At 46.7% G+C, this 23,454-nt stretch overlaps 1 protein-coding gene across 10 annotated transcripts in view; it reads right to left on the bottom strand.

Moving 5' to 3' along the window:
- Positions 1 to 598: 598 nt before the first annotated feature.
- The window catches only part of celf5a (cugbp, Elav-like family member 5a), a 175,238-nt gene continuing 152,382 nt past the window's right edge, over positions 599 to 23,454 (bottom strand). For 2 of the 10 annotated variants that reach the window (XM_031574429.2, XM_031574428.2), the window contains exons 6-12: positions 19,976 to 20,122; positions 12,195 to 12,363; positions 4,990 to 5,202; positions 4,642 to 4,737; positions 4,096 to 4,239; positions 2,323 to 2,485; positions 599 to 2,068 (exon numbers count right to left, since the gene is read on the bottom strand). In XM_031574429.2, the coding sequence (XP_031430289.1) occupies positions 2,358 to 2,485; positions 4,096 to 4,239; positions 4,642 to 4,737; positions 4,990 to 5,202; positions 12,195 to 12,363; positions 19,976 to 20,122 (897 nt within the window). In that variant the 3' untranslated portion in view covers positions 599 to 2,068; positions 2,323 to 2,357. Of the gene's footprint in view, positions 2,069 to 2,322; positions 2,486 to 4,095; positions 4,240 to 4,641; positions 4,738 to 4,989; positions 5,203 to 12,194; positions 12,364 to 19,975; positions 20,153 to 23,454 lie in introns of all 10 variants that reach the window. The other 8 variants (XM_031574432.2, XM_031574431.2, XM_031574430.2 and 5 more) reach the window with 5 other exon arrangements.

Here is a 23,454-nt window from a genome sequence, read left to right as displayed (position 1 = left end):
GCATATGCTGCATTAACGAGACTGAAACAATTCGTTTCTCTTACATTCCTTGTGTATTTCCCTGTCTTTAACCTGTATGATAACTGCAATGCATATTTTTGGGAGTGATGCATTTAAAAGGCTGCAGGCTCCAAGCACTGCTGGGTGGCATTACTTATCTACACTGTGAATGTGTGTGTGGGGGGGTGGGGTGGTTGGGCTAGAGCGAACTCCGTCAGTCAGTCAATTAATTGGAAATGCCAATGTATAATTGATTGTGCATCTCTCGCCCTGCCGAGCGGCTCCCTATCTGATCAATATTAGCATTATCCTAATTATGCTGTGACTCCACTCTCAGGTCCCCGTAAACTGATGGTCCCCATTAAAAGTTGATGTGCTTGAAAGGTGGTGGGCTGCTGTGACCAGCGGGGGAGACTCTCGCAGCGTCAGGGTTGGGCAGCATCTTGGCTGCCTGCTCTGAGACGCTCGGATGGCCGTTTTTATAACCGCTGTTGCTGTAATTTGTGTATTTTATTAACCCCTTAAAGATGTTGCACTTCTTTACTGCCTCCTTACACCGCCCTCCCCACCCCCCCACAACACACACACAGTGCCTGTCTGACGTTTTTATAACTGTGCTTTATTGCCAGATTATCAGTGCTTTAATGACGTCGCCTTTGTGTTCATGATGACGCTCGTCTTTGGCGTGAAAACAAAGTGATTAAACATGTCTTTAAATAAATCCAATTGTTTGGGAATGACAGTGTTCAGGGATGGCCTTACTGTAAGTGAAAAGCAGTAGGTCCCAGATGGCGAGGTGCGAATAATGAATGCTTAAGGCTCCTTTGTCCCTGCTTAGTTGGCAAACAGCTCTGTTATTTTCCCCCGTAAGCTGTCATCGGTATCCAAGCTCCGGCATCCTCCGAAGGCCCTGAAGAAAGATCCCCTTCGCTCTAAACCTGATTGAAGAAGAGCCGCAGCTCGTAAGTGACAGCTTTCATATCACTGCGAAGAGTGTGACCTTGTCCGAGGGGGTGACCCAGTAATGCGACGGGCCGCAGCCCTCGTTTGGAATGTTAGGACGAAATTAGAACGGTGAGTGTGCAGACAGTGCGTGACAGTCATGTGATTCTGATGAAGTCCACAGTCAGGATTCTGTATGAGAGGTATGAGAGAGGTATGAATGCAGGTCTGAACATGCCCACAATCTCTAACCCACTTATTCTACTCCACTAAAATATCATAGCTTTTAAAATATTTTTTTCTTCTTTTTTTTCTATTTTGTTTAAATATTCTGAAACCCAGTAGCTATAAATGTAAAAGGAAAAGAAAACAATTCCTTTTCCTCCTCCAACCTGAAGCTAGTATTTCTTCTTAACTGTAACTTGTAATATTATTAGTAGTAGTTTTGTAGTATTAGTATCATTAATACTATATATTACTGTTGAACAATAAAAATGTTTGGTCCTTTGGTCCCTTACGGGTGAGAGATTCTCAGTTGTACTGTTGCTAATGGAAACCTCTGTGACCTCAGAACGCTGTCGTTCTGCGCTTGCTGAGTGATGGTAAAAGAATACGAGAAAGAGGGAAAGAGAGAAAGAAAGACTGTCCAGCAGTGGGACAGAAGAACTTCTTTTTTTTCCACTGTATTTTTCTTGATCTTCAAGTTTAACCCTCATTTGTCCTGTAGAGTAAAAGCCACAAGCGCCTCTTCCTTTATATATATTATATGTGTATATAATACGTATATAGAAATCTATTTGTTGTTCTTGCTGCGTTTTTTTTGTTTGTTGCTTAATTAACAATTCAAGTCTCAGCGAGAGAAGTTCTGTAGCTCAAGAGTTCGCATCTTTTCAGATTTCACTTGGTCTTTTTCTTGCCCTGTGCTGTTGATGCTGTTGGATTTGAGTCCATCCACGCGTTGCAAACTCCTTTAGTGCCTCTCATCCCGGCTCTCGTCTCGTGTCTTCGTAAGGAAATGCTGATATGTCTTTTTGAAAAAATCCCTTTGCATTTTTTGTACTTGTTTTTTATTTAGCTTTCAAAGAAAAAAAGTTGTAATTCCTCATGAGATTTCACTTCTCAAAACCTGGAGAGAGAGAAAGATCGACACGTTTCAACGTGATTGTTATGTCTGGCTATCAGGTGCTGAAAAAACTATTCATTGTAAATGTTTTATGACAACCAATGCTTGGCAGACAGAAAGACAGACATTCATCAAATATCTGATGTTTCATGATCAATTCCCCACAATTTGCGTTTAGCGATTCTCAGTGTAGTTAAGACATATTGCTGGTGCTGGTGACCTGTTGGAGGTGCGATCGAACGGTAAAGTAAACTGACCTGTGCTCTTGCAGTGGAGACTGTTGGAGAGACTGTCAGTAGGGGCGGCTGGCGTCCTTTGGCCGTTTTAACTGAACTTTCAACCTCTTCATTCCAATCTGAAAGCCGTTCATGGCCTGGATGGCCGCCTGTGCACTTGCTGGGTTGTCGAAGCTCACGAAACCTGCGGGGATTAGAGGAAGAAAAGAGTAAGAGACGAAAAAAGAAAAGAGAAGAGCTCAGGCACAGAGCACTGAGTCAGTGGGACCCGAGAGACAAGCACACAAAGAAAATCTGTGCAATGAATTTGCTCAGTCATGCACTGCAGAAGTGGAAATGCTGTGTGAGAGACTATTTTTGTGCCGGTCACATACGATATATGGCTTGTTCATAACCCATTTTCTGTTGGACAGCCATGTCAAATATCGCTAAAGTTCATAACGAGTCTGAGACAATATAATTGCCTTATTTCAGGAACACTTGTACAATTCACCATAATAGTAATGTTTGAATTACTGTTAACCAATCACCAAAGAACCAATCACGACGGTAAAAGAAGAAAAGACTAATTCCCAAGGTGAATACCAAACAACCAAACACACATGAGGCCATTCTCTAACATCTCGTGCTGGTCCTCCTGCTTCCACTAAGTGCCAAAGCCAGTGACCAAAAACTGCAGTGGAGTGTGGCTCCGGCGGCTCCACTTCCTGGTGTCTGGACTGTCATTAGGGGTGACTGATGAAGCATGAAAAACAGCGGGAGCCTCCCCGGGTCCCCGGCTACCTGGCAGAGGAGCGATTCTACCGCCGGGCCATTAGGGCAGAAGGGTTATGTGACACATGCATGCCAAGGGTGGGGGGTTTCGCACACTGATGATTGGAAAGGATGTGGATTTAATTCGGCTTAAGGAAGGGTTGTGGTGCTGGTGGTGGTGGGTGGTTGGGGGAGCTATCTGTGTCCGTTTTTCTCCAGGCGCAATCGGCCCCCACCGCCCGTCCCCCTGTTTTCCCCTTTCCTCTTCCCCCTGCAGATTAATTACCCCATAGAGCATGCATTCCCCAGATGTAACATTACACTGTAAATGCATTGTGCTTTAGTCAATACCACAAATGGGTCCTCTCTCATGAATTTATACGTTATTAAGTCCCCCCAGAGACCTGGATGCAATCAATTTTTGTCCAGCAAGGTGCTGCTCCCTGAAGCGAAAACAAATGTTGATCCATAACGGTCCTTCGCCCGTGCTCTTGGCCTGCCGGCCGGCCTGCCTGCCTAGCACCGCCTCTCTTAAAGGGCAGCGCTGGGCTTGAGAGGAGGTGGCGCCACATGTTCCACAGAGAGGCCAGGAGGGAATGGATAGATGCACGAGACAACGTGAGTCAGACCCAGTTCTTTCCTGATACTGATGTGAGCAGAGGTTAAGGAGCGGTGATCTGTACACTGATATAGTTATACAGCCGGCTGAAGTTTTTAGGTCACCCTTCACCGTGAAATAGCTACTGGGGCTTTGTAGAAATCCATAAAATTCCCACCCACTGCTCTTGAACTTTTGGGGTGGAGGGAGAGCGGCCGGGCGAGAGAGACGGAAAATCATTGGCGAGCTCTGAATATATAGACATTTATTAGCTTTGGACGCGGGCCAGAATTTTGATCTTTCTCGAATATTTAAGTCGTGACTACATATGAAAGAGTATCGATCAGCGCCGGCATCAAAAATATTGCATATTCAGCAGGGCGTGCTTGAATGTCCCCCTAATTCTCCATGCATTTTTCATCGGGCAGCTGCCCGGGACCCACCGAAGCATTTGCTCTGGTTTGTGGCTCTGTCCATGAAGACCTTGGAGGAGATGACAGACCCGAAGGGCAGGAACATCTGCATGAGCTCATTATCGCCGAACTCCTGAGGCAGGTGGTAGATGAAGAGATTACAGCCCTCAGGTCCTGCGAAGCATTAACAAACAAACAAACAAACAAACAGAACTGTCAGCCTCAGCATCCATATCTGCTGTTGACATAACAATAAGAGCTTATGGTCTACACACACAGTCCCATAATGCATTGTGGCTATTTATAGTGAGTTAAACCCCCACCTCCCCGCCGTCCTCCCTGCCTTTCTCCACGGGGGTGAGAAGTGACTTTTCGCTGTCAGGATGAGTGGACATCAAATCCACTTTAGTCTGGGCTCAACATTACCACAATCAATAGCTGTTGTGAATGCGATACGCCACCCGTTTGAAATACGGCCCTGCAGACCTATTCGCGCCCGGTGATGAATGCGGCCGGGGCCCCCGTCGCGAAACGTGGCCGGCTTCAGAGAAAGAAGAAAGAAAAGGAGTCTCTCACCCTCACCTTCTCGCTGCTGCTGCTGCTGCTGGATGACCTGGGGGGGCTGTGGCAGGCTCTGTCCAATCTGAGTCAGTGTGGTGGTGGGGTAGATTGCTACGGAACAAAGAGAGTAGACTGAAATGGCCCCTCGCGCACTCAACCAACACTGAACCTCTATGATTTTACTGCTAGAAGACTCAGAGTCAAACAGCGTGCTTTTTGGTTCTTCTTGCAGTAAAAGCTGCATGGCAGGTCCATATCCATCGGACACATCCATCTGGTGTGTGAGTGTGAGGCACAAACACAATGGATACGAATAGGAAAACAAGCTGGAGAATGAGTTGAGTGCGTATTTGCAGTGTTTACCTGTGTATTGCTGCACACCGGTGAAGGCTTGCTGGAGGGTGTCGGCGGCAGTGGGACTCTGGGTGGAGTAGGGCGGGAGGCCGTTGGTGTAGACGGCCTCCACGGCCGGGTGTCCGTTGGGCTGGTGCGGGATGCCCGTGAAGCCGTTGACGAGCGGCGTTACTATGCTCTGCACGCCCGACGTGTTGATGTTGGCCGGCGGCGAGCTGAGGCCTGCATGGGCCACAGACAAAGAGAGAGAAAGAGGGCGGCATAAGAGGTGTGTTTCAGGGGGGAAACCACAAGTGCTAAGAGGGTAGAGACAGCACACACATCCTATATACAGGTAATGGAGCAAGTGAAGTTAAGACTGTAACACATTGTATTTAACAAGGAACATTTCGGCCAGTGGGAAGAAGGACAGGTTAGAGGGTAGTTGAAATAGCACGACACACGCTGTGAATCACGTGAGTGACCTCCCCTCGTTCTTAATGTGGACATGCGGAGTCACAAAGGCAAATCACAAGACAACATGAGCCAGCCAGGCCGTTAGCCATCCACCCACTCCCCCATCACACCGCCCCCTCTCCCACCACCACCCATCATCCCCCCCCCCCCCTCTCCTGGCCCCTCTGATGATGGGAGTCTGTCACACGCTGGTACATCTGACATCCCTCTGGAGAGAGAGAGGGGGAAAAAATGGCTCCCGTGACTGATGGCCCTGGCTGTCATGTCGATGTGACACCCCACTGATTTTAAACACTCGTATGATGAAACCTTCGTGCAACCTCTGTTCATTTAAAGGGCTGGTGCAAGAGAGGCGAGTAAAAAAACAGTGTGGATAGATGATACATGTTCATTATTAATGGTGAAAATGTTCGTGATGAGAATACACCAACACAGAGCATCTTTCTCCCCCTTTTCTTTTTGTTGTTGTCTCCGAATGTAATCTATTTTGTGAAAGCGCAGAATCAATACTCGGACGCTGGTGAGCGCCTTCGGGGCTGCATGTGAATATCTCTGATGCCAGGCGCGGCTCTTCGGAGGAGTCTGCCTGCGTGGACGCGCATCACTGCAGGCTTAAAAAAATGGATCCCTCAGGATCACCTTTCAATCTGCGGGCCCGCGATGTGATTGGACAGGAAAGGCTGGTTGTCACGGAAACCCTCAGGCATGCTGTACTCGCAATCTGCTCCCGTAGTTAAGACCCTATAGAGAAACTCTCCTCTCTGGAGTACTCACACACATACGCGCGCACACACACACACACAGCCGAGCGAGCTGGCGAGCGAGCGGGCTCCATGCTCTGATGTATGCAGATAGACTCGGGGTAGGATACTCCGAGGAGGGGGGTCCCCTATACACTGCACATGTGTGATAGGCCAGGCTCCCCACTGCGAGGGCTCTGCCTGTGGCGTGTAGTTCTCTGACAGCCACACAGCCCACTGCTGTGACCAGGGGACTAGGCAGAAGCCTGGCGGGAACTCTTGTGTCTTTTTCCACTATTTCCCCGTCCTTAAGCTCCTCGCAATTGTTTGTTTCCTGCGGACCCGTGATGAATAGACTGCAGCTACACCCCCCCCCCCCCCCACCTCCCCCGTCTCCCCCCTCCCCCATCACCAACTGCTCCACCAGGCTCAAGAGGCTGCTCTCCAGCTCTGCTATTCACTGTGGCTCAGACAGCATGTCTACCAGACCACACACACACACACACTCTCACACACTCTCACACACACACCCACACACACACACACACACACACACACACACACACACACACACACACACACACACACTCACACACACAAAAGCAGAGCTACACTGTACGGGAGTGGTAATACGGCCTCTCCATCATCAGGCAAATTCATTTTCCTAAGCTTAGAGCCTGGCCAGCCAGTGTAGGGTCAGTGGGCGGACGCGTCCCTCTGCTGATAAGGAGCCCGGGGAAGGAGATTATAAAAGTCACCGGCTGTGAGATTGTGCTGCCGGGAAAATGATGGACCTCGGTGCAGGGAGGGCCCAGGGCATCAGGGAAGAGCCAATACTGCAGCTGGGGCTTGGGCCGGGGTAATGTGATAGAGCAGAGATACTGACACGTACAGGGGCTTTAGAACAGGGATCGCCACCGAGAACCTGCGAGAGACCATGAGAGAGTTGGATTGAAACTATTAAGCTATTACTAAATGGTGTGAAGACATGCTAATGACTAAGAGACGACATGCTGGCCATGAAATGTGTTTTGTTTCTCACGTTCTTTTGAAATAAATACCAATGAGGAGGAAAGAGTTGGAAAAAAATCTATTGTTCATTAGATCTGAGCTCTTTCTTTCTTTCTCTCTCGCTCTCTAAACTCTGCGACTATACTATAATTATCTTTAGAGTTTTAATACACAATGGATACATGCCTGTGGAACTGATGCACACATATTCTTCAGAACTAGAGATAATAAAAAATAATTACAGAAAATAAGCACTGCCTCTGACCATAGAAAACCCTGCCTTTAGAATCTGTGTGTCTGAAATGACAAAGCCTCCCCTACCCCATAGCAGGGGCCGATGAAGATGGCAGCCAGTAGCCTAAAGGGAGAGATGCTAAAAAAGGGCACCTTACACCTCCTCTGTTTGTTCCCTCTCCCGTGCAGCACCCGGCCACACAACCACTCCATTAAAGTCCACCTGATTTCATGCCACAGAAGTATAATTACAGTCTGTTTTTAAAGCAGCATCCACTCTCTGCGGAGACTGCTCTGAAGAATGGCTCACCTCACCACGGGTAGGAGGTGTGTTTACTGAGCTAAATATACATTTAAATCAACACGGAGCGCTAGACCCATCTGGGAGTGCATTATATCGAGGAGATGCATTTTCTCCCCTTATTTGGGTACTTTAGGTGTTTTCGCTTCGGATAGCTATACCCTGGCACTGCAGCCTTTTCAGACAGCCATGATGAAGGTGACTATTGCACCAGATTCTGGTTAAAAATGCAATGTTTAAGTAATACATATTTGGTTGTCTGAAGAAACAATTCAGACTCGTTTCAATTAGTTATACATTTTAATTCATTATATAGCTATATCCATCTTATCATAACTCTGAAGCCAGTGAGAGGTGAATTCAAAGAGCATCTAAATGGTAAGTTAATGGCACATTAAGAGGATGTGAAGAATGCAGTCAATAAATCATGTGTACCATGAAACGGTAACTAAGCTTTAATTTTTTAGGAAGTAGGTCAACTACAGCCATTCAAATCGTAACCATAACCAACTGTAACTTGACAATTAGCACATGCACTTCTTCCAAGCACAGATGGTCATACAGCAAAAACAGCAATGCTGTTTTATCAGCATCTGGTCCACTGTCTTCTTTCAGATCAGAAAATCTGTGATGTGTTGCCTGAATGGCTGCTTTGAATTCCTGAGTATTTTTTTGGTAAACAAACAGGAACCATGCTAACCTTGGTCATCGTATGTTATAATGCCTTGGCTAAGGTGGGCTTCAAGAACTCAAGCTGACACAAGGGGACGGATGCTCCAGCCCAGTAAGGGTGCCAGTAGAAGTCAAATAAGTTATATCTTACAACACAGCTCTTACTCTCATCTTTCAACAGCACAGAGAGACAGACAGAGAGATTGACATAGAGAGAGAGAGAGAGAGAGAGAGAGAGAGAGAGAGAGAAGAGAAAGCTAGATGGAGCAGTGTCGTGTCTCTGAAAGCCCCCTGAGCCCACCCGGACTCAGAGAAGAGGCTTGATTACAAAAGTTCCAAATCATTTGATCGACACGCTGACAGCTGAACCCCCCCCCTTCCTCATCTCACTGGGGTCCGCCACGCATCACCATTTCATTTTTATCTCTCTTTGTACCTCGGGAGGCCGCACCTGCCGAGCTTTATTTTCAAAAAAGCATCACCATGCATCATTGTGGAGGATGCGCGCTGTAATCAAGTCAACCATCTGGCAAGCTGCTTCTGCACCATCAAGCCTCAATGCTTTACATCTGTTGATCAAATGAGGCTGCCATTGTTTTTCCGAGAGCCCCCTTAACCTTTTGGGTTTTTCTCTCAGGCGCGGGGTGATAATGCCTTCCTGCTTTGTGCCTCAGCCCCTTCTCAATCAACGTCCGATAGCTCGGCTTTGCGAGACGTCGGGCTTGGGGGACAAAAGAAAGAAAGAAAGGGTGGAAGAGAAAAAAGGAGGGGAAAATAAAGCTGACGGATTCTGTGGGGATTTGGGATGCAGAAGCTAGTGCCCCTTAATGGTTTGTTTTTGTTTTTGTTTATCTTGAACTCAGTGGCATTGGAGGAGGACGATTTCATAGGTTGCCTGATAGGGGTTCTCTTTCATTTGGTTGTTTGGTGATACAAATGGTAGAGTGAGGGATTTGTAGATCTTTATGGAGAATACAAGCACATAGTGTGTGTGTGTGTGTGTGTGTGTGTATGTGTGTGTGTGTGTGTGTATGTGTGTGTTTGTGTGTGTGTGTGCGTGTGTGTGTGTGTGTGTGTGTGTGTGTGTGTGTGTCTGTCTGTGTGTATGTGTGTGTATGACAGAGAAAGAGAGAAAGAGAGGGAGACAGAGAGAGTTGGGAGGAGGGAGTGGTTTTTGTGTGTGTGTGTGTGTGTGTGTGTGTGTGTGTGTGTGTGTGTGTGTGAGTGTGTGTGTATGTTTGTGTGTGTGTGTGTGTGTGTGTGTGTGTGTGTGTGTGTGTGTGTGTGTGTGTGTCTCCGCTTACTCATAAACAAGGTCCTAACCTTTATTGGTGTTATTTTTGAACATTTGCATCCACTGCAGTTTCAAAATGGTGCCCACTGCCCTCCTCTCCAATCCTCTATGCATGAGTCATGTCCACAGTACAAAGCAAGCGGGGGCGTTGTTAAAAAAAATAAAAAAACCTTGATCCTCCTGTGAGTAAAACACCAATGAATGACTGAAAGTGGGTAAAAAAAATGATTTCTTATTTATTCCAGTCCTTGAAATTTCAGGGAAAAGCCATGCGCTCTCGGAAGAATTAATAATGCAACGAATTCCGATGAGTTCAATAATAGAAGGTAATCTGCAGGGGGAAGACACTACAGAGGCATGTCCGACGGAGCACGTTTGAGTTCACCAGAAACCGCACACCACAGAGAGCTCCTTTCAATTAAGTGAGTGCGAGAAAGGCCAATTTACAAAGCAGTGCACGGCGCATAATGATATGACATTGATTCTAGTCAGACACACGCCAGAGCACGCTGGCTTTGAATAAAATTGGTCAAGCGCCATAAAAAATGACATGACATGGTGCTGCATTTGAGTGGAGACTTAAGCAGGGAGCAACATCATTCTGTCAAAATACTAAACACTGTGTGTCCACAAACTCGGTTTGAATCTACATTTGGGGATAGATAATATTCACAGAAAAAAAACAAGTCAAAGAATAATATTCGACTTCTTCCAAATGCTAAATTCATCAAAACAAATATACGTTATATAAGAACTATATTATGTCTAGCACATCAACTAATCACTAGCTAATCCATTACAAGATAATACATACAAACGTTTCAAAATGAACCTATCTCAGAATCTCCATGTCCACTTTTCTTTACGTGTTTGGGGATTGTCCCACCAACGCTCCATTCTAGAGGTCTGTCATTCAAATGACCTCCAGGTTCACTGGGACTAATCGTATGCTTGACCCCAGTCTTTGTTTATTGAATTAATTGATGTTTCTTCACCTGAACTCTCCCTACGTGAAAAGCGTCTGGCTTTTGCAGGCTTTACTGCCGGCAAAAAAAAGCACTCCTTCAGCTGTGGTTCAAGTCAGACACAAACCTGAAATGTTTTTGGATTAGATCCTTGCTTAACATTGCCATGTTAGAAGAGACTGCAGCCAGATTGAATAATGCTAGTTTATCTACAGTTGCTGCATAGAAATGACTTTGCTTATCTATCACAAATACTCTGTGCTGTTGTTATTGCATTACTGTACCCTGTTGTATTGTGATGTCCTTGCTTAGATTTGAGTCTTTTTTATCTTGTTTATTTTCTTTTTCTTTGCCATTCTCCCTTTCTTTCTTCTCCATTTTCCTATGTTTGAACATGCCTTACTGAAAATGCTAATAAAAAGCATAATAACTATATTTTCAGTGTTTCAATGTGCTTCAGCATTGTAAAATTATGTCTTTTTTTGGAAGAAATGATAGCATTTTTTACCAGTGAATCATGTTTAGCTTGTTCTTTGTGAGTCACACTGTCAGACGATCTCCGATAAAAACTTTGTTCAATGTCACTTTTCTTGGAAAAGTGTCACTTTTAGGAGGGAAATAAGGTCGTCGTGTCCCTACAGTGTGCTTGTGTGTGCGCCTCTGACTCATTTGAATGCAGAAACCAAACTGAGAATGCAGCAAATTTTCCCAAAATCAAAAACAAAAGAGGACTGGATTCTGTATTATTCATTATGTGAACTGTTATGCAGAAGATCCATTTTTCTCTTTTACAGAGAGAGAGAGAGAGAGAGAGAGAGAGAGAGAGAGACAGAGAGAGAGAAAGAAATATCGCTGCATAAGCAAATGTTGTACAGTGCACCTCAAAGACACTCAGTCGGTCTTTAATGTGTCTGGCTGGGATACTGGGGGAATGTTTGTAATGGAAAACAGAGGGGATTGCATGCATTTCTGATTTCAAAGCTCAAGGTCAACATGTCGGTAAATTAAAATATCACACCTACGAGACTTCTTAAGCGGGGCTCTGATTCAGTCTCCGAATTACTTTGACGTGTTACAAACTTTGATTTGCAGCAGCATCAAACTTTGAATAGTTTTTGACTACACATTTTCATCAAAACTTAACGACCCGCACATTGGCATTCGGCATGTTAGCTTTCAAATGTGTGCAAAGCTCTAACATATAACTAAATGTCAGATAAAACACAGACCATTTTTGACTGTTCTATCAACTGATAGCTCAATGTGAACCCTAAACCCCTCAAAGTTCAACGTTTGCGAAACGACTGTTTCGGCAGATCAGACTATTTTTTTTTTGTGATTCCACTGTCTCTTGCGTCTTATTCGCTGAAATCCCAGCGCATTATTAATGAGACAGCTCCCAGACTGAGTGAAATCTTCCCTCTTTCAGCCCTCTGCAACCACAGTCAGTCAGTAAGCCAGCCAGCCAGCCAGTCATTCATTCAGTCATTCATTCAGCCAGCCTATGGTTCAAAGGTGGTGAAACGCTTGGTCAAACTCACCCAACATGTGATGAAACTCACCGGACACCGGGGTCATGGGAGTGGGTGGGAGGCCGTTGATGTTGAGTGCCCCCATCTGGTGGATCTGTGTGGTAGGGAAGGCCACGCTAGGCGTCAGGTAGCCTCCGTGGCTGGCCGCCATGATGGCCGCCTGCTGCTGCATGAGCTGCTAAAAACAGGAAGAGAAAGAGAGCAGGAGAGAGAGAGAGAAAGATGGAGGGAAAAGAGAGGGAGAAAGAGAAATAGAGTGAGGGAAAGACAGAGGGAGAACGGGAGTACAAGTGAAAGAGAGCGCGAGAGAGAGAGAGAGAGAGACATAGATAAAAAGACAGAGAGAAAGATACAGATAGAGTGAGTGAGAGAGAAAGAGAGTGATAAAGGGAGAGAGAAAAGAGGGAAAAAAAGTTAGTGAAAGAGGGCAGAGCACAGGCGTTTGATGGATGGGTGGTGCGCGGCAGAGCTGAAGAGGAGAAAGTGGAGCAGTAACGAAAAAAATCCCACATTTACTGAATATGTCCATCTGCGCTGTCAAAAAGCTGTCATTATCCCTCGAAATGTTTCAATAGCTGTCTGTCGGACTCGTTCAGATGACAAGTGCACATCGCCGCAACACCGCTGGGCCCGGATTGAATTGTATTATATGCAAGCTCCCATCTGAAACCTCATTGTGAACATCCCTCTTTTCTTTTCTATTGTATGGGTACGTGTGCTTGACTGCCACCAGTGTGTGCTGAACACTGACCTGTGATGTAAGTCCATTAATACAGGGCATGCTGATGAATAACTGGGCTGAATAACTCACCCTGTTTCTCTATTCTTATCAGGCTGAACTGTGAGCTGGACTTGTTCCCCAGCCTCTAATGTAATGCTTACAAAACAGACTTGAATGCTGACTACTGTATTTCACTGCAATGGCGTAGGTTTGACAGCTTGCAGGGGAGTTGCAGGTGATGTACAACTTTCTGCAAAAAAAAAAAGTGTGGGGGCCTGGTTGTGAAACCAGCGTGATCCGACACGTCCTTAAAAAAAGTACAGACTGGAAAGGAAAAGTAGAGTATGCATTTTGGCATGGTGTTGGGTTTCGAGCATCAAACCTAGGGTTATCCTCTGACATGTCAACCGTTTAATGAGCATGACCAAAGCAACAACAGAGACAGAGAAAATGGAGCCATGGATATGCATTCAATTCTGTTTTTTTTTATTTTGTTGATTAAACAGAAAGGTTTTTGAATAATTTTGTGTCAAGTGTCAATGGTGAGACCACCTTGGCCATCCCAAATGGTGCTGAAATGATGAGCTGATTGCAATGGAAAGGAATGGAGGACCAACCAAGCTTCAAAGAGCTAGATAGGCTAGTCAAGAGATAGATAGGCTAGTCAAGAGATAGATTGGTTACTCATGACCGCACTTCAGGACACACGTCACGTCCCACTGGGGCTCAAATAATCAAATCCAACTCCTCAGATTATTAATCAAATCCAACTCCTCAGATTACTTCACAGGCCAATTTCAGTCATGCTGCCTCCATCAACAATATGTTTCCATGTTTGTTTTGTTTTGCCTTGTTTTGCCTTTTGATTGAATTTACAGCAGGGGAAGGGGAAAAATCTAGCCTGACGATGTCATACTCATAATTCTAGTCAGAATATGAGTCTGATATCGCTCCATTGGGCTGTGATTATGGGGCGTGTTTCAACCGAACCAGGAGAAAAAATGCCTCTTCGCTCAATTGGTTACCTACAACCAATCAGAACAACCTAGTATGTGACCATTGGCAGCTGATACATTACACTTTTACCGGATCCCGTAGGAAGGAAGGCAAAAACATCTTTTCGATTGACAAATGCCTTAATCGCGTTTCTCTGTTCCTCTTTCAAAATGAATGCACTGTCAATGTCTAAATGGACTCGAATCTATACATTTCAGCTCTCCAGCGGCAGCCATGTTTGTTGAAAACGAATTCAACTCGTGTGTTGGTGACGTGGTTGGTTACGTTACTGTTGATCATCTGTCCATCATCGTATAAAGCCCGCCTTAACAATTTGATTGGTACGGCCGATATCGAGCCGCAGATAATTTCTCCTCAATGGAGTAATGCCAGACCGAACTTCCCAACCAAAAAATGTGTGGGCGGGGCTAAGTTCGGTCTGGTATCCAGGCTAGGAAAAATCTATTTTGAGGCATAGTCTGGTGTGTAAAATAGTCTCCGTACTTTTAACCTAACCCTACATTTTAAGGGATGTGTTTTGGTGCAATATACATTTCTCTCCCTCTATAATATACTTATCTCTCTCTTTCTCTCTCTATCCCTCCCTCCCTTTCTCTATCCCTATCTCTCTCTCCATAGTCTGTACTGACAGCACAGGAACACAACTCTCTTTCTTTCTCTCTCTCTCTGAGACAGTAATACAAAGCTCCTGCCTCTAAACTCTCATGACGACACCGCGAGGCACCTGGCTCCTACACTCCCTCTCCTCACACCTCGTATTTGCATGGCGTCCCTGGGTAGGAAAAGCCAATTATTTTACCTCAATGCCCCTGTCAGGTAGCCTGAAAGCGACTGTGTGTGTGTGTGTGTGTGCGCGTGTGTGTGTGTGCGCGTGTGTGTGTGTGTGTGTGTGTGTGTGTGTGTGTGTGCCTGAAAGCGACTGTCCCGCCACAGAACGGCCGGCGCTGGCACCTCATCCATTAGCACCGTGGCCTGCCACCGCTATCTATTAACTCCTTTTGTCATTTGCATAATTTTATCAACGTGACAAATGGGGATCATCCATTTTGCTCCGAATAAGATAAATTGAGCTTTTAGGTAATACAAAAAAAGAAAAAAAAGATTGCGCCCAGGGACCAAACAAAAAGGCTTCTGCTCAACAAAAAACGAACTAATAAACAAACAAATAAACAAATAAAAACAACAAACAAACGGGAACATTAAGTATGAAGTAACGTTGCGCCAGGTGGCCATTCATAGGCTCATCAAGATTAGGAGCGGAGCGGCTGTGTCCGGGTCTCTTTTGGGCCCTTACGACCACTCACAGTGTGTCACGCTAATCAGGCACTTCTGTGGCGCCCTCACGCTCGCTCACGCTCACTCACTCCCATTTCAATAGGACCCTGGGACTTTAAGCTGGCTGGAGCTCAGCCTGATGCCAGTCGTCTGTCAGCTCCCTGTGAAAGCTGTGGGGGCTCGTGGTGGGGAGGTGTGTATGGTCAGATAACAGGACAAGGTTGATGACTTCCACAGACCAATTTCTTGCTTTGCATCACACAGATAATGCAGTCTTTCAGGACAGCGCCCCAGATTGTCATGGATAACAACGTGGCATTCGGTTATGCTTTTTACCAATTGAATGCAGCAAATTGAAGGTTCAAGCATGTAATTATGTTGGAGTGAAGTGAGCAATATCAATTTGCTTTTGAGGAGGAAAAAAACATGGTCCAGCAGTATGCTGATAAGGACAGTCAGAATCATTTTATGCAATCATTCTTCAATGTTTGTGTGCATGTCCATGCATCAATGTCAAAAATTACCAATTCGATTTCTGGAAAAAAAAAACAATATTTAAAGCTTTTTGTTTCATTTGATACACCAAACAGAGTGTGGTCTGTGGTCAAAAATGAGACTGAAGTTTTCATCGCCATAACCTTTTCTTCCCCCACAAGATAAAAAAGTAATCATGAATGGAAACGAGAGAGGGAGAAAAAAAAAGAGAGAGCGGGAGGGAGAGAGAGAGCGAGGGAGAAAAGCTGGAAGAAGTTGCCTGTGCCACAGCATCCATTTAGTGTCAGGCATCTGCTTTTTTATTGCAACCTGATGGCATTATTCTCCCCTGGTGCCAGCAGGCAATCACCTCTTTATCACATGGCAATTATCTCTGGAGCACCGCTCTGTGGCTCTGTGGCTCACACACTCTCAGCGCGGTCACATGTGACCCTTCCAGCCAGTCCGGCACTGGCACCACACAGGACGCAGAGAGGAGAGGCGGAGAAGGAGGAGGAGGAGGAGGTGGTGGAGGAGGTGGAAGAAGGAGATGGAGAGAGGGGAGAGAAATAGAATGAGTGGGAGAGAAAGAGAGAAAGAGAGAGAGAGAGAGTAGGGGGAAGAGAGGACCCTGGTTATTGAGGTCCTGGACCCGCAAATAGCCTGAAACGCCAGTCGGACGCGTGTTCCATTGGGGGAAGCCTACAGACGACGAGCTTGACAGGAACAGGCCGAGCTTGGCGGGAATTGTCTCTGCTTGAGGGATAAATGTAATCGTGCGTAGGGCTGAAGCATCATGTTTTAATATAATTTCTCTTGGGGTTTTCTCAGCGGGCTCAGGGCAGGGGATGGAGCAGGCCGGCCGATATTGCTTTGTTCTTGGAATTCCACAGTCACTGTCACATTTCCAATCCCGGGGAAGGTGTATTATTGATGTGGATGTGGGCTGTTTAGCAATTTAAATGCACATGTTGGGCCTAATCATGAGCAATGCTCCCCGGTAGCTCTTCAGTGCTGGGAGTAATTGGGTTATTTGGGAGCAATATTTTTAGTTCTAATAAGGGATGATGCCTCGTTGGTATGTATCCTGGGATGTATTTTACCGGCGTCCGCACCTCAGCTGTCAAAGTAAATTGCATCAAATTGAATTTGAGTCATCTGAAAAAAAGGAAAGAAAAAAAAACAGACAGACAGAGATGGCCGTTTTGAAAGTACCATTCCTTTTTTCGATGGTAGCATTTCTCAGATAAGGCTAATTTGACTTTAAAATACTTCATTTATTTTCTGCTGGCAACCTTAGTACTCTCAGGGTAGCCTCAGGCTCGAGCAGCTCAGGGGAAAGGGGAGGGTGGACGGTTGGTAGGCATTCTGACAGCCCCCCAACAGGGGGCGATGTTAGTCAATAGGACTCATTACTGGTGCCTATCACTGCCATTCTGAGCGTGCTCAGTCTTCATTAGTGCTGTCTTAAGAACATATTGGAGGGGTTTCAAGTAATTTGTGAGTCATATTAATCTAACGCTCAGTTTTTTGATGATGAGTACTGAGTAGGAGAGATCTTTCTGCCCTTTGCATAAAACAAGCTGGGCTGTTTTTCAAAAACAGGGGTGGTGTGTGTGTTTGTTGTGTGTGTGTGGTGGTGGTGGGGGGGGGGGGGGGGGGTGCTGCGGCAGATTGGGATGGTTGTTGTGTTGCACAGACAGGGATCAGAAGAGAGAGAGGGAGAGAGAGAGAGGCAGAGCCACTCACAGACAAGATATCAACACTAAGCCAATAGACAGGAACAACCTGCAGCTAAATTGAGGTTTGTTCTTTCACCGTGTATTAGCAGGACCTCTGCTGGGAGGGAGAAGAGGAAACACTTCTGCTGAGTGAAACAGCTTCGGAAGTATTTATATGTTTCCGTATAAAACCTACGTTTTTGTCTGGAGTGCTTGTCTGGAGATACAGTTAAGTCTATCTGGAGAAATACACATCTCTCTCTCTCTTTCTCTCTTTCTCTCTCTCTCTCTCTCTCTCTCCCTCTCTTCCCTGGGCATGCTGTCAGTGTTGTCTCCCTCCAATTTGTGTTCACACCCCCCCCCCCTCCTCTGCTTTGACTAAAATCCAATTTACTGGCTGTCAGCTCAGGCCCATAATCCTATCCACTGCTGTACATGTGAAGTGGCTCTTTAATTTTGTCATTTTCTATACTCTGTACATCAGATGTGCACATGTGTGTTTTATGTTTTGCCATATTTCGCGGCGGCGCTGGTTTAGAGGATACACAGTGTTCTGTCTTCTGGGGGCGACGGCGGCTGGGTTATTGAGAGCCGGGCTTCATTGGACGGAGCCCTCCTGGGGCAAGGAGGCATTTAAGATGAGGCGGTATCCATCGCCTCCCTCCCTCCCCAAATTCCATTACCGCGTCCTCCACGAAAACGATGTCGAAAAGCACTTTCCTCTAAATTTGGTTTCCTCGGAATGTTGACACATAATCTATTGCTTGATTGTCCTTTTGGAATGTATTAAATAATAACGTTCCTTAGAAACCAATAATATGATATAAGTTAGACATTTACCAGATAGTTGCAAAAGGTGTCACGGGGACCACTGTATCGATTTCTTCCTATTACTTTGCTCCTGCTGGCCTTCTGTGCCTCAAAGACATTATTACAACATTAACCATTTTGTTTTCTCTTATGCATTTCCTCCTTACCAGTGTGTCAGATACAATCATTTCTTTGCTCTACAGGAGCAATAGCAGTGGAGGCCTCCACCAGATTCTATTCTTGTGAATCGTGCTTTAATTGTTTCAATCGGCAGGCTCTCGTTGGCCGGCCGACCTGAGGTAAATCACGACCACCAATCAATTCGCATTTTTGGGTGCCCCCATTTCAGAGGATGTAAAACTTGGTTGTTGTTGTTGTTGATGTTTCTTTTTCTCTCAGTAAGGAACTGTGCAGCCGTGGCCGTGGTGTGGTACGGAAGAGGACAGCGGTAGGGAGGGTGAGGTGACTCAGGCAGAGAGAAGACAAGAGAAGAGAAGAGAAGAGAAGGGAGGAGTGGAGGGGAGAGGAGAGGAGAGGAGAAGGGAGGAGTGGAGGGGAGAGGAGAGGAGAGGAGAAGAGAGAGGAGAGGAGAAGAGAAGAGAAGAGAAGAGAAGAGAAGAGAAGAGAAGAGAAGAGAAGAGAAGGGAGGAGAGGAGTGGAGGGGAGAGGAGAAGGGAGGAGTGGAGGGAAGAGGAGAGGAGAGGAGAGGAGAGGAGAAGAGAGGAGAAGAGAGGAGAGGAGGGGGAGAGGAGAGGAGAGAGGACAGGAGAGGAGAGGAGAGGAGAGGAGAGGAGAGAGTGGCGCGCAGTCCTGGGCTCTGACACAGTAAATAAGAGTCACGGCCAACCTGTGTGGGCCACGCCGGGCTCCCTGCAGACCTGCTGCTGCTGCACTGACTCCGACTCCGACTCCGGAACCATTTGCATTTCCCCACATTTCCTGGGGATGGGCTGCATTTCATGAATCGTAATGAAGGCTGGAGTTTTACTGGAGAGTGCACAGAGAGATGGCCTCGCAATTACTCTGGGACGGTCAATTTGCACCCCCCCCCCCCCCCCCCAACACCACCACCACCACCCCCCCGCCGGTGGTATGAAAATGAAAACGAAATGGATAAAGCCCCCGAGACCCGGCGAAGCCTCCACAATTAATTCTGGCATTTATAAAGTGCGGGAGACACTGAGGGAAAATCTGCCCATGCATATTGATATATAAATAAATGCATTTCATTGTTTTCTGTGCATTTTTGCGGCTTTGATTGGCTTGGCATTAGCGATAGCGTTAGCCGCCTACGAAGAAGTGTTGCAACCGTGGTTTAGGCTTCGGTGTCCATCAGCATGGGAGAGTGTGGGGGTGTGGGGGGAACCTCTTTAAATGTTACTGCCTTTCACTTCTCTGCGAACCCGGTTGAAAGTTGGCGTTGCTAAAAATAGAGTCCTGAGCGTTGGCTTCTGGAATATTCTGAGTCATCTCTGGCCCGTGGCGAGGCTCTCAGGCCCGGGTGGGGGGACGGCCACGCCGGGGGGGGGGGGGGAGGGGATGAGCTCATCAAAGCGTCAGGGTTGGAGGGGAGAGGTGGGGGGGGGGGGGGGGGCAGGGTTGGGACACGCGTGTGTGTGTGTGTGTGTACGAGTGTATGAGTGAGTGAGCGTGTGAGTGAGTGGGTAGCCAGGCACATCACCCTGGAGGGATGATAGAGTGTGTGTGTGTGTGTGTGTGTGTGTGTGTGTGTGTGTGTGTTTGTTGGGGGGGTGGGGGTGAGGGGGACTCACCGCATGTGCGTAGGTGTTATAGGTATTGAAGGGCAGAGCGATGGCGGGGTTGAAGATGCCAAACTGGCCCACCATCTGCTGCATGCGACGGATGGTGCGCTCCTTGTCCGTGTCGGCGAACTTGACCACCAGGCTGGAGGAGGCGCCCTGGGGTAGGGGGAGAGAATCAGAGCCGGTCTGAGGAGAGAGGGTAAGCACATTTAAACCCCAGCTCTTCACTGGACCGACCACAACAAAAAACACACACATCATCATACTGTTGTTAACATGCCAGGCACACACATCATACTGCAAGGCAAGCCATGCTCAACAATAGAGACTCAGTTGTCATGTTCATAACCTTTACAAACGTACAAGCATGATTATGGATTTTAAAGTGTGTTAAATATGTTATAAAACGTTTTTAAATATGTATATGTGTATGTCTCTCTCTATATATACATACACAACACACACACAAAAACATCTGCTCATGGAAAACATCATGGATTTCATAAGACAATGACATTTCATGAAGTGTGTTCAAGTTCGTGTATCTGGACATTTTGCTAATATATGACAGACACGTCTTGTTTTTATTGCTGTCAAGACAGCGAGAATAACAGTTATGGCTGCCATGGACTCCCTAGAACACAAACATATTATGGATGATAATATGTTTATGGCCTCGGCAGTAACTTGTTTATTTCACCATCAACAAAGCCCACTCCTACAAACAGGTGCGACCACAAACCCCTATGTCACTGTAAAACTTCCTTACGACAGTCAACGCTTCAACGATCCTTCACTACTTCTTTTCTGCCCCCCCCCCCCCCCCCCCACACACAGACACACACACACACAGACACACACACACACAGACACACACACAGACAGACACACACACACACACACACACACACACACACACACTTCCATCCCCAGCTTCGCCTCTTCCTCAAACTCCCTGCTGCTTCAGAGAAGAAGGAAAGATGAGGCAGAATAAATGGAGGGCAGGACTCATTTGAAATGGATAGAAGTGTGTGACCACCACTAGGCAAGTCCCGTATGTTCCGACCTTGGAGAAGGTTCTTCACCGGCTCTCTGACTCAGACCTCCTATCGGCCACTCTTCCTCCTCTCTCTCTCACTCTCTCGCTCTCTCTCACTCTTCCTCCTCTCTCTCTCTTCCTCTTCTCTCTCTCTCTCTCTCTCACTCTTCCTTCTCTCTCTCTCTTCCTCCTCTCTCTCTTTCTCTCTCTCTCTCTCTCTATTCCTTTCTGCAGCGCTGAAGCCTTTGGGTTTGAGTGCTGCCACGCTCTCCTTCATCAAGGCTCCTCACTGATTGAGCCCAACAGTTGACCTTTTACACGGCCTGTCTGCCTGCTCCCCCAACCCCCCGCCACCCCCAGACCGTCCCCCCCCTCATCCCCAGCACCTCCTCCTCCAAAAACCCCCGATCGATCCTTATAAAAGGCCGAAATATAACTCTGATCTGACAGTGCAGAAAGGTTGTGCATCGCGCCAGATTAGAGCCTCCCCCCAAATTGATGTGAGATTGTCAATAAGCGCGGAGAGTGGCGGATTCCAGGGCTGCTGCTGCCGAGGGCTGTATGTGCCGCCAGAGCTCCGGGGGCTAAAGTACTGTGGGGGCAGGGAGGGAGGGCGGGTGTGTGTGTGTGTGTGTGTGTGTGTGTGTGTGTGTGTATGTGTGTGTGTGTGTGTGTGTGTGTGTGTGTGTGTGTGTGTGTGTGTATGGGGAAGGGGGAGATGAGCGAAGATGCTGCAGGCTCACAATAAAGATGCAGTCCACGATGCGGTTTCGGTTGTTGATATTTTAGCTCAACAGACAATCAAATTACACCCCTTCCTTCCGTGCTGCTGAAGCACCGTGTTGATGGGCTGGGATTGTTTATGGCTCAGTCCGTGCCACTATGTTTGTTTCCCATTTACAGAGCCAGGACTCCGTACGAACACCGGCGTTTTTTGGAGCACCGAACACAGACAGCTATACGACCGTGAGGAGCCATTCACTGAATCTGTACACAAAGTGTATGGGGTTTGAATCGTGTGCCGTACCTTTAAAGCCGAGGTGGAGGGGATGGGGAGGGTTATGGAGAGTCTGAGGTGATGAAGCCCTTTCCTCCACCCACCCCCCACCCTCACGTCTCCTGCGCTTGTCAGAACTCAGGGGCTGTCAATCACACTCCATCACCACCCTCAACAATTTACCTCCAGGGTTCAGACTCTCGCTGCTTATGCAGGCGAGATTCGGCCAACGCCTGCCACAGACACTTCCAGCTATGCCACAGCCGCGGTGGATAAACGCAAACGATTTTTTTCTCTCTCCCTCCTCTTCCTCCGAGTGCAGGTGTGTGTGTGGCATCACTAAGCCTCTCAGCCAGCAGCGTCACGTCAGCCTGCTGCACTCCTCATTAAAGCCACTCTGTGACTGCAGGACCCCGTGAGCTGGCAGCTCAGGGAATTGTAAAAAAACACACACACACACTTGGCCGAGGAATAAAAAACACGCAAGGTCATTCAGGCTTGCGCAGCAATGACTGTGTTGTGTCTCTAGTTGGTTTATGACCCTGCCTATTAAAACCATTGGTGGGTTTAAGGGGCACTGGCCTGGCCTTCTGATGGGGATCTAATGAAATCTTAGCTGAAGAACTCTACCAGTTTGCAAACGGTGGAGAAAAACAACAGCCTGCATTCTTTTGTTGACTTAAACATACAATACGTAGTTTTTAATTGTCAAAACATAGACGTTCAACAATTACGCAGTTCTGACAGGATGATAGAAGTACAATACAGTATATTTATCAGGCCTCTATCTATATATCTCAGGCCTTGTTTTTGGGTTTGTTTACAGTTCCTGGACCTGTAATTAGAGGCATAAAGACTCAAGATGCACAATATCTACACGAGCATTGGGAAACACTCTTACTTCCTTGTCCCCTCAGAATCGCAAGGTCTACAAACACACAATCTGGCAACAACACCGCATATTCTACCTTTAAGGGGCTTTTCCAGAAAGATATTTCCATGCTTAGACATACTACGCTAGCATGTCTGAGACTTAGTATGCTGACTGTGCTGTCTCTTTCTCATTACTTATCCGTGCTGTTTCCCTCAAAAATATTCTGTCTACACTAGCGCCCGCAGGCCAGAGGAAACTTTTGATGGCCCAGCTTTGTAGATGAGGATAAATGAAGTTACATTAAGACGGCTGTATAACACTCTCTGTCTTTCTCCTCCACTGGCTGTATTGTGCTTTTACTGCTGGTGTTTATTGAATGTTCCCCTAACAATAAGAGTGCATAAATGCTCTGATGATCTGCCTTAACTGTTTTCATTATCCGTGGCCATCAGCGACTCTGTTTCAAACGGGTTGTTGTTGGTCTTTTATTGGCCGTTGCGTAGTTGTTTTTTTTATGCAGTGAAGGTTAAAAAACAACATACGTGTGGATATCTGTCTGTCTTTTTGTTTCTTCCTAT

Source organism: Clupea harengus, chromosome 10, assembly GCF_900700415.2.
Source record: "Clupea harengus chromosome 10, Ch_v2.0.2, whole genome shotgun sequence".
Lineage (NCBI taxonomy): Eukaryota > Metazoa > Chordata > Actinopteri > Clupeiformes > Clupeidae > Clupea > Clupea harengus.
Note: the sequence above shows the minus strand (reverse complement) of the source record. Positions and strands in the feature narration are given on the sequence as shown.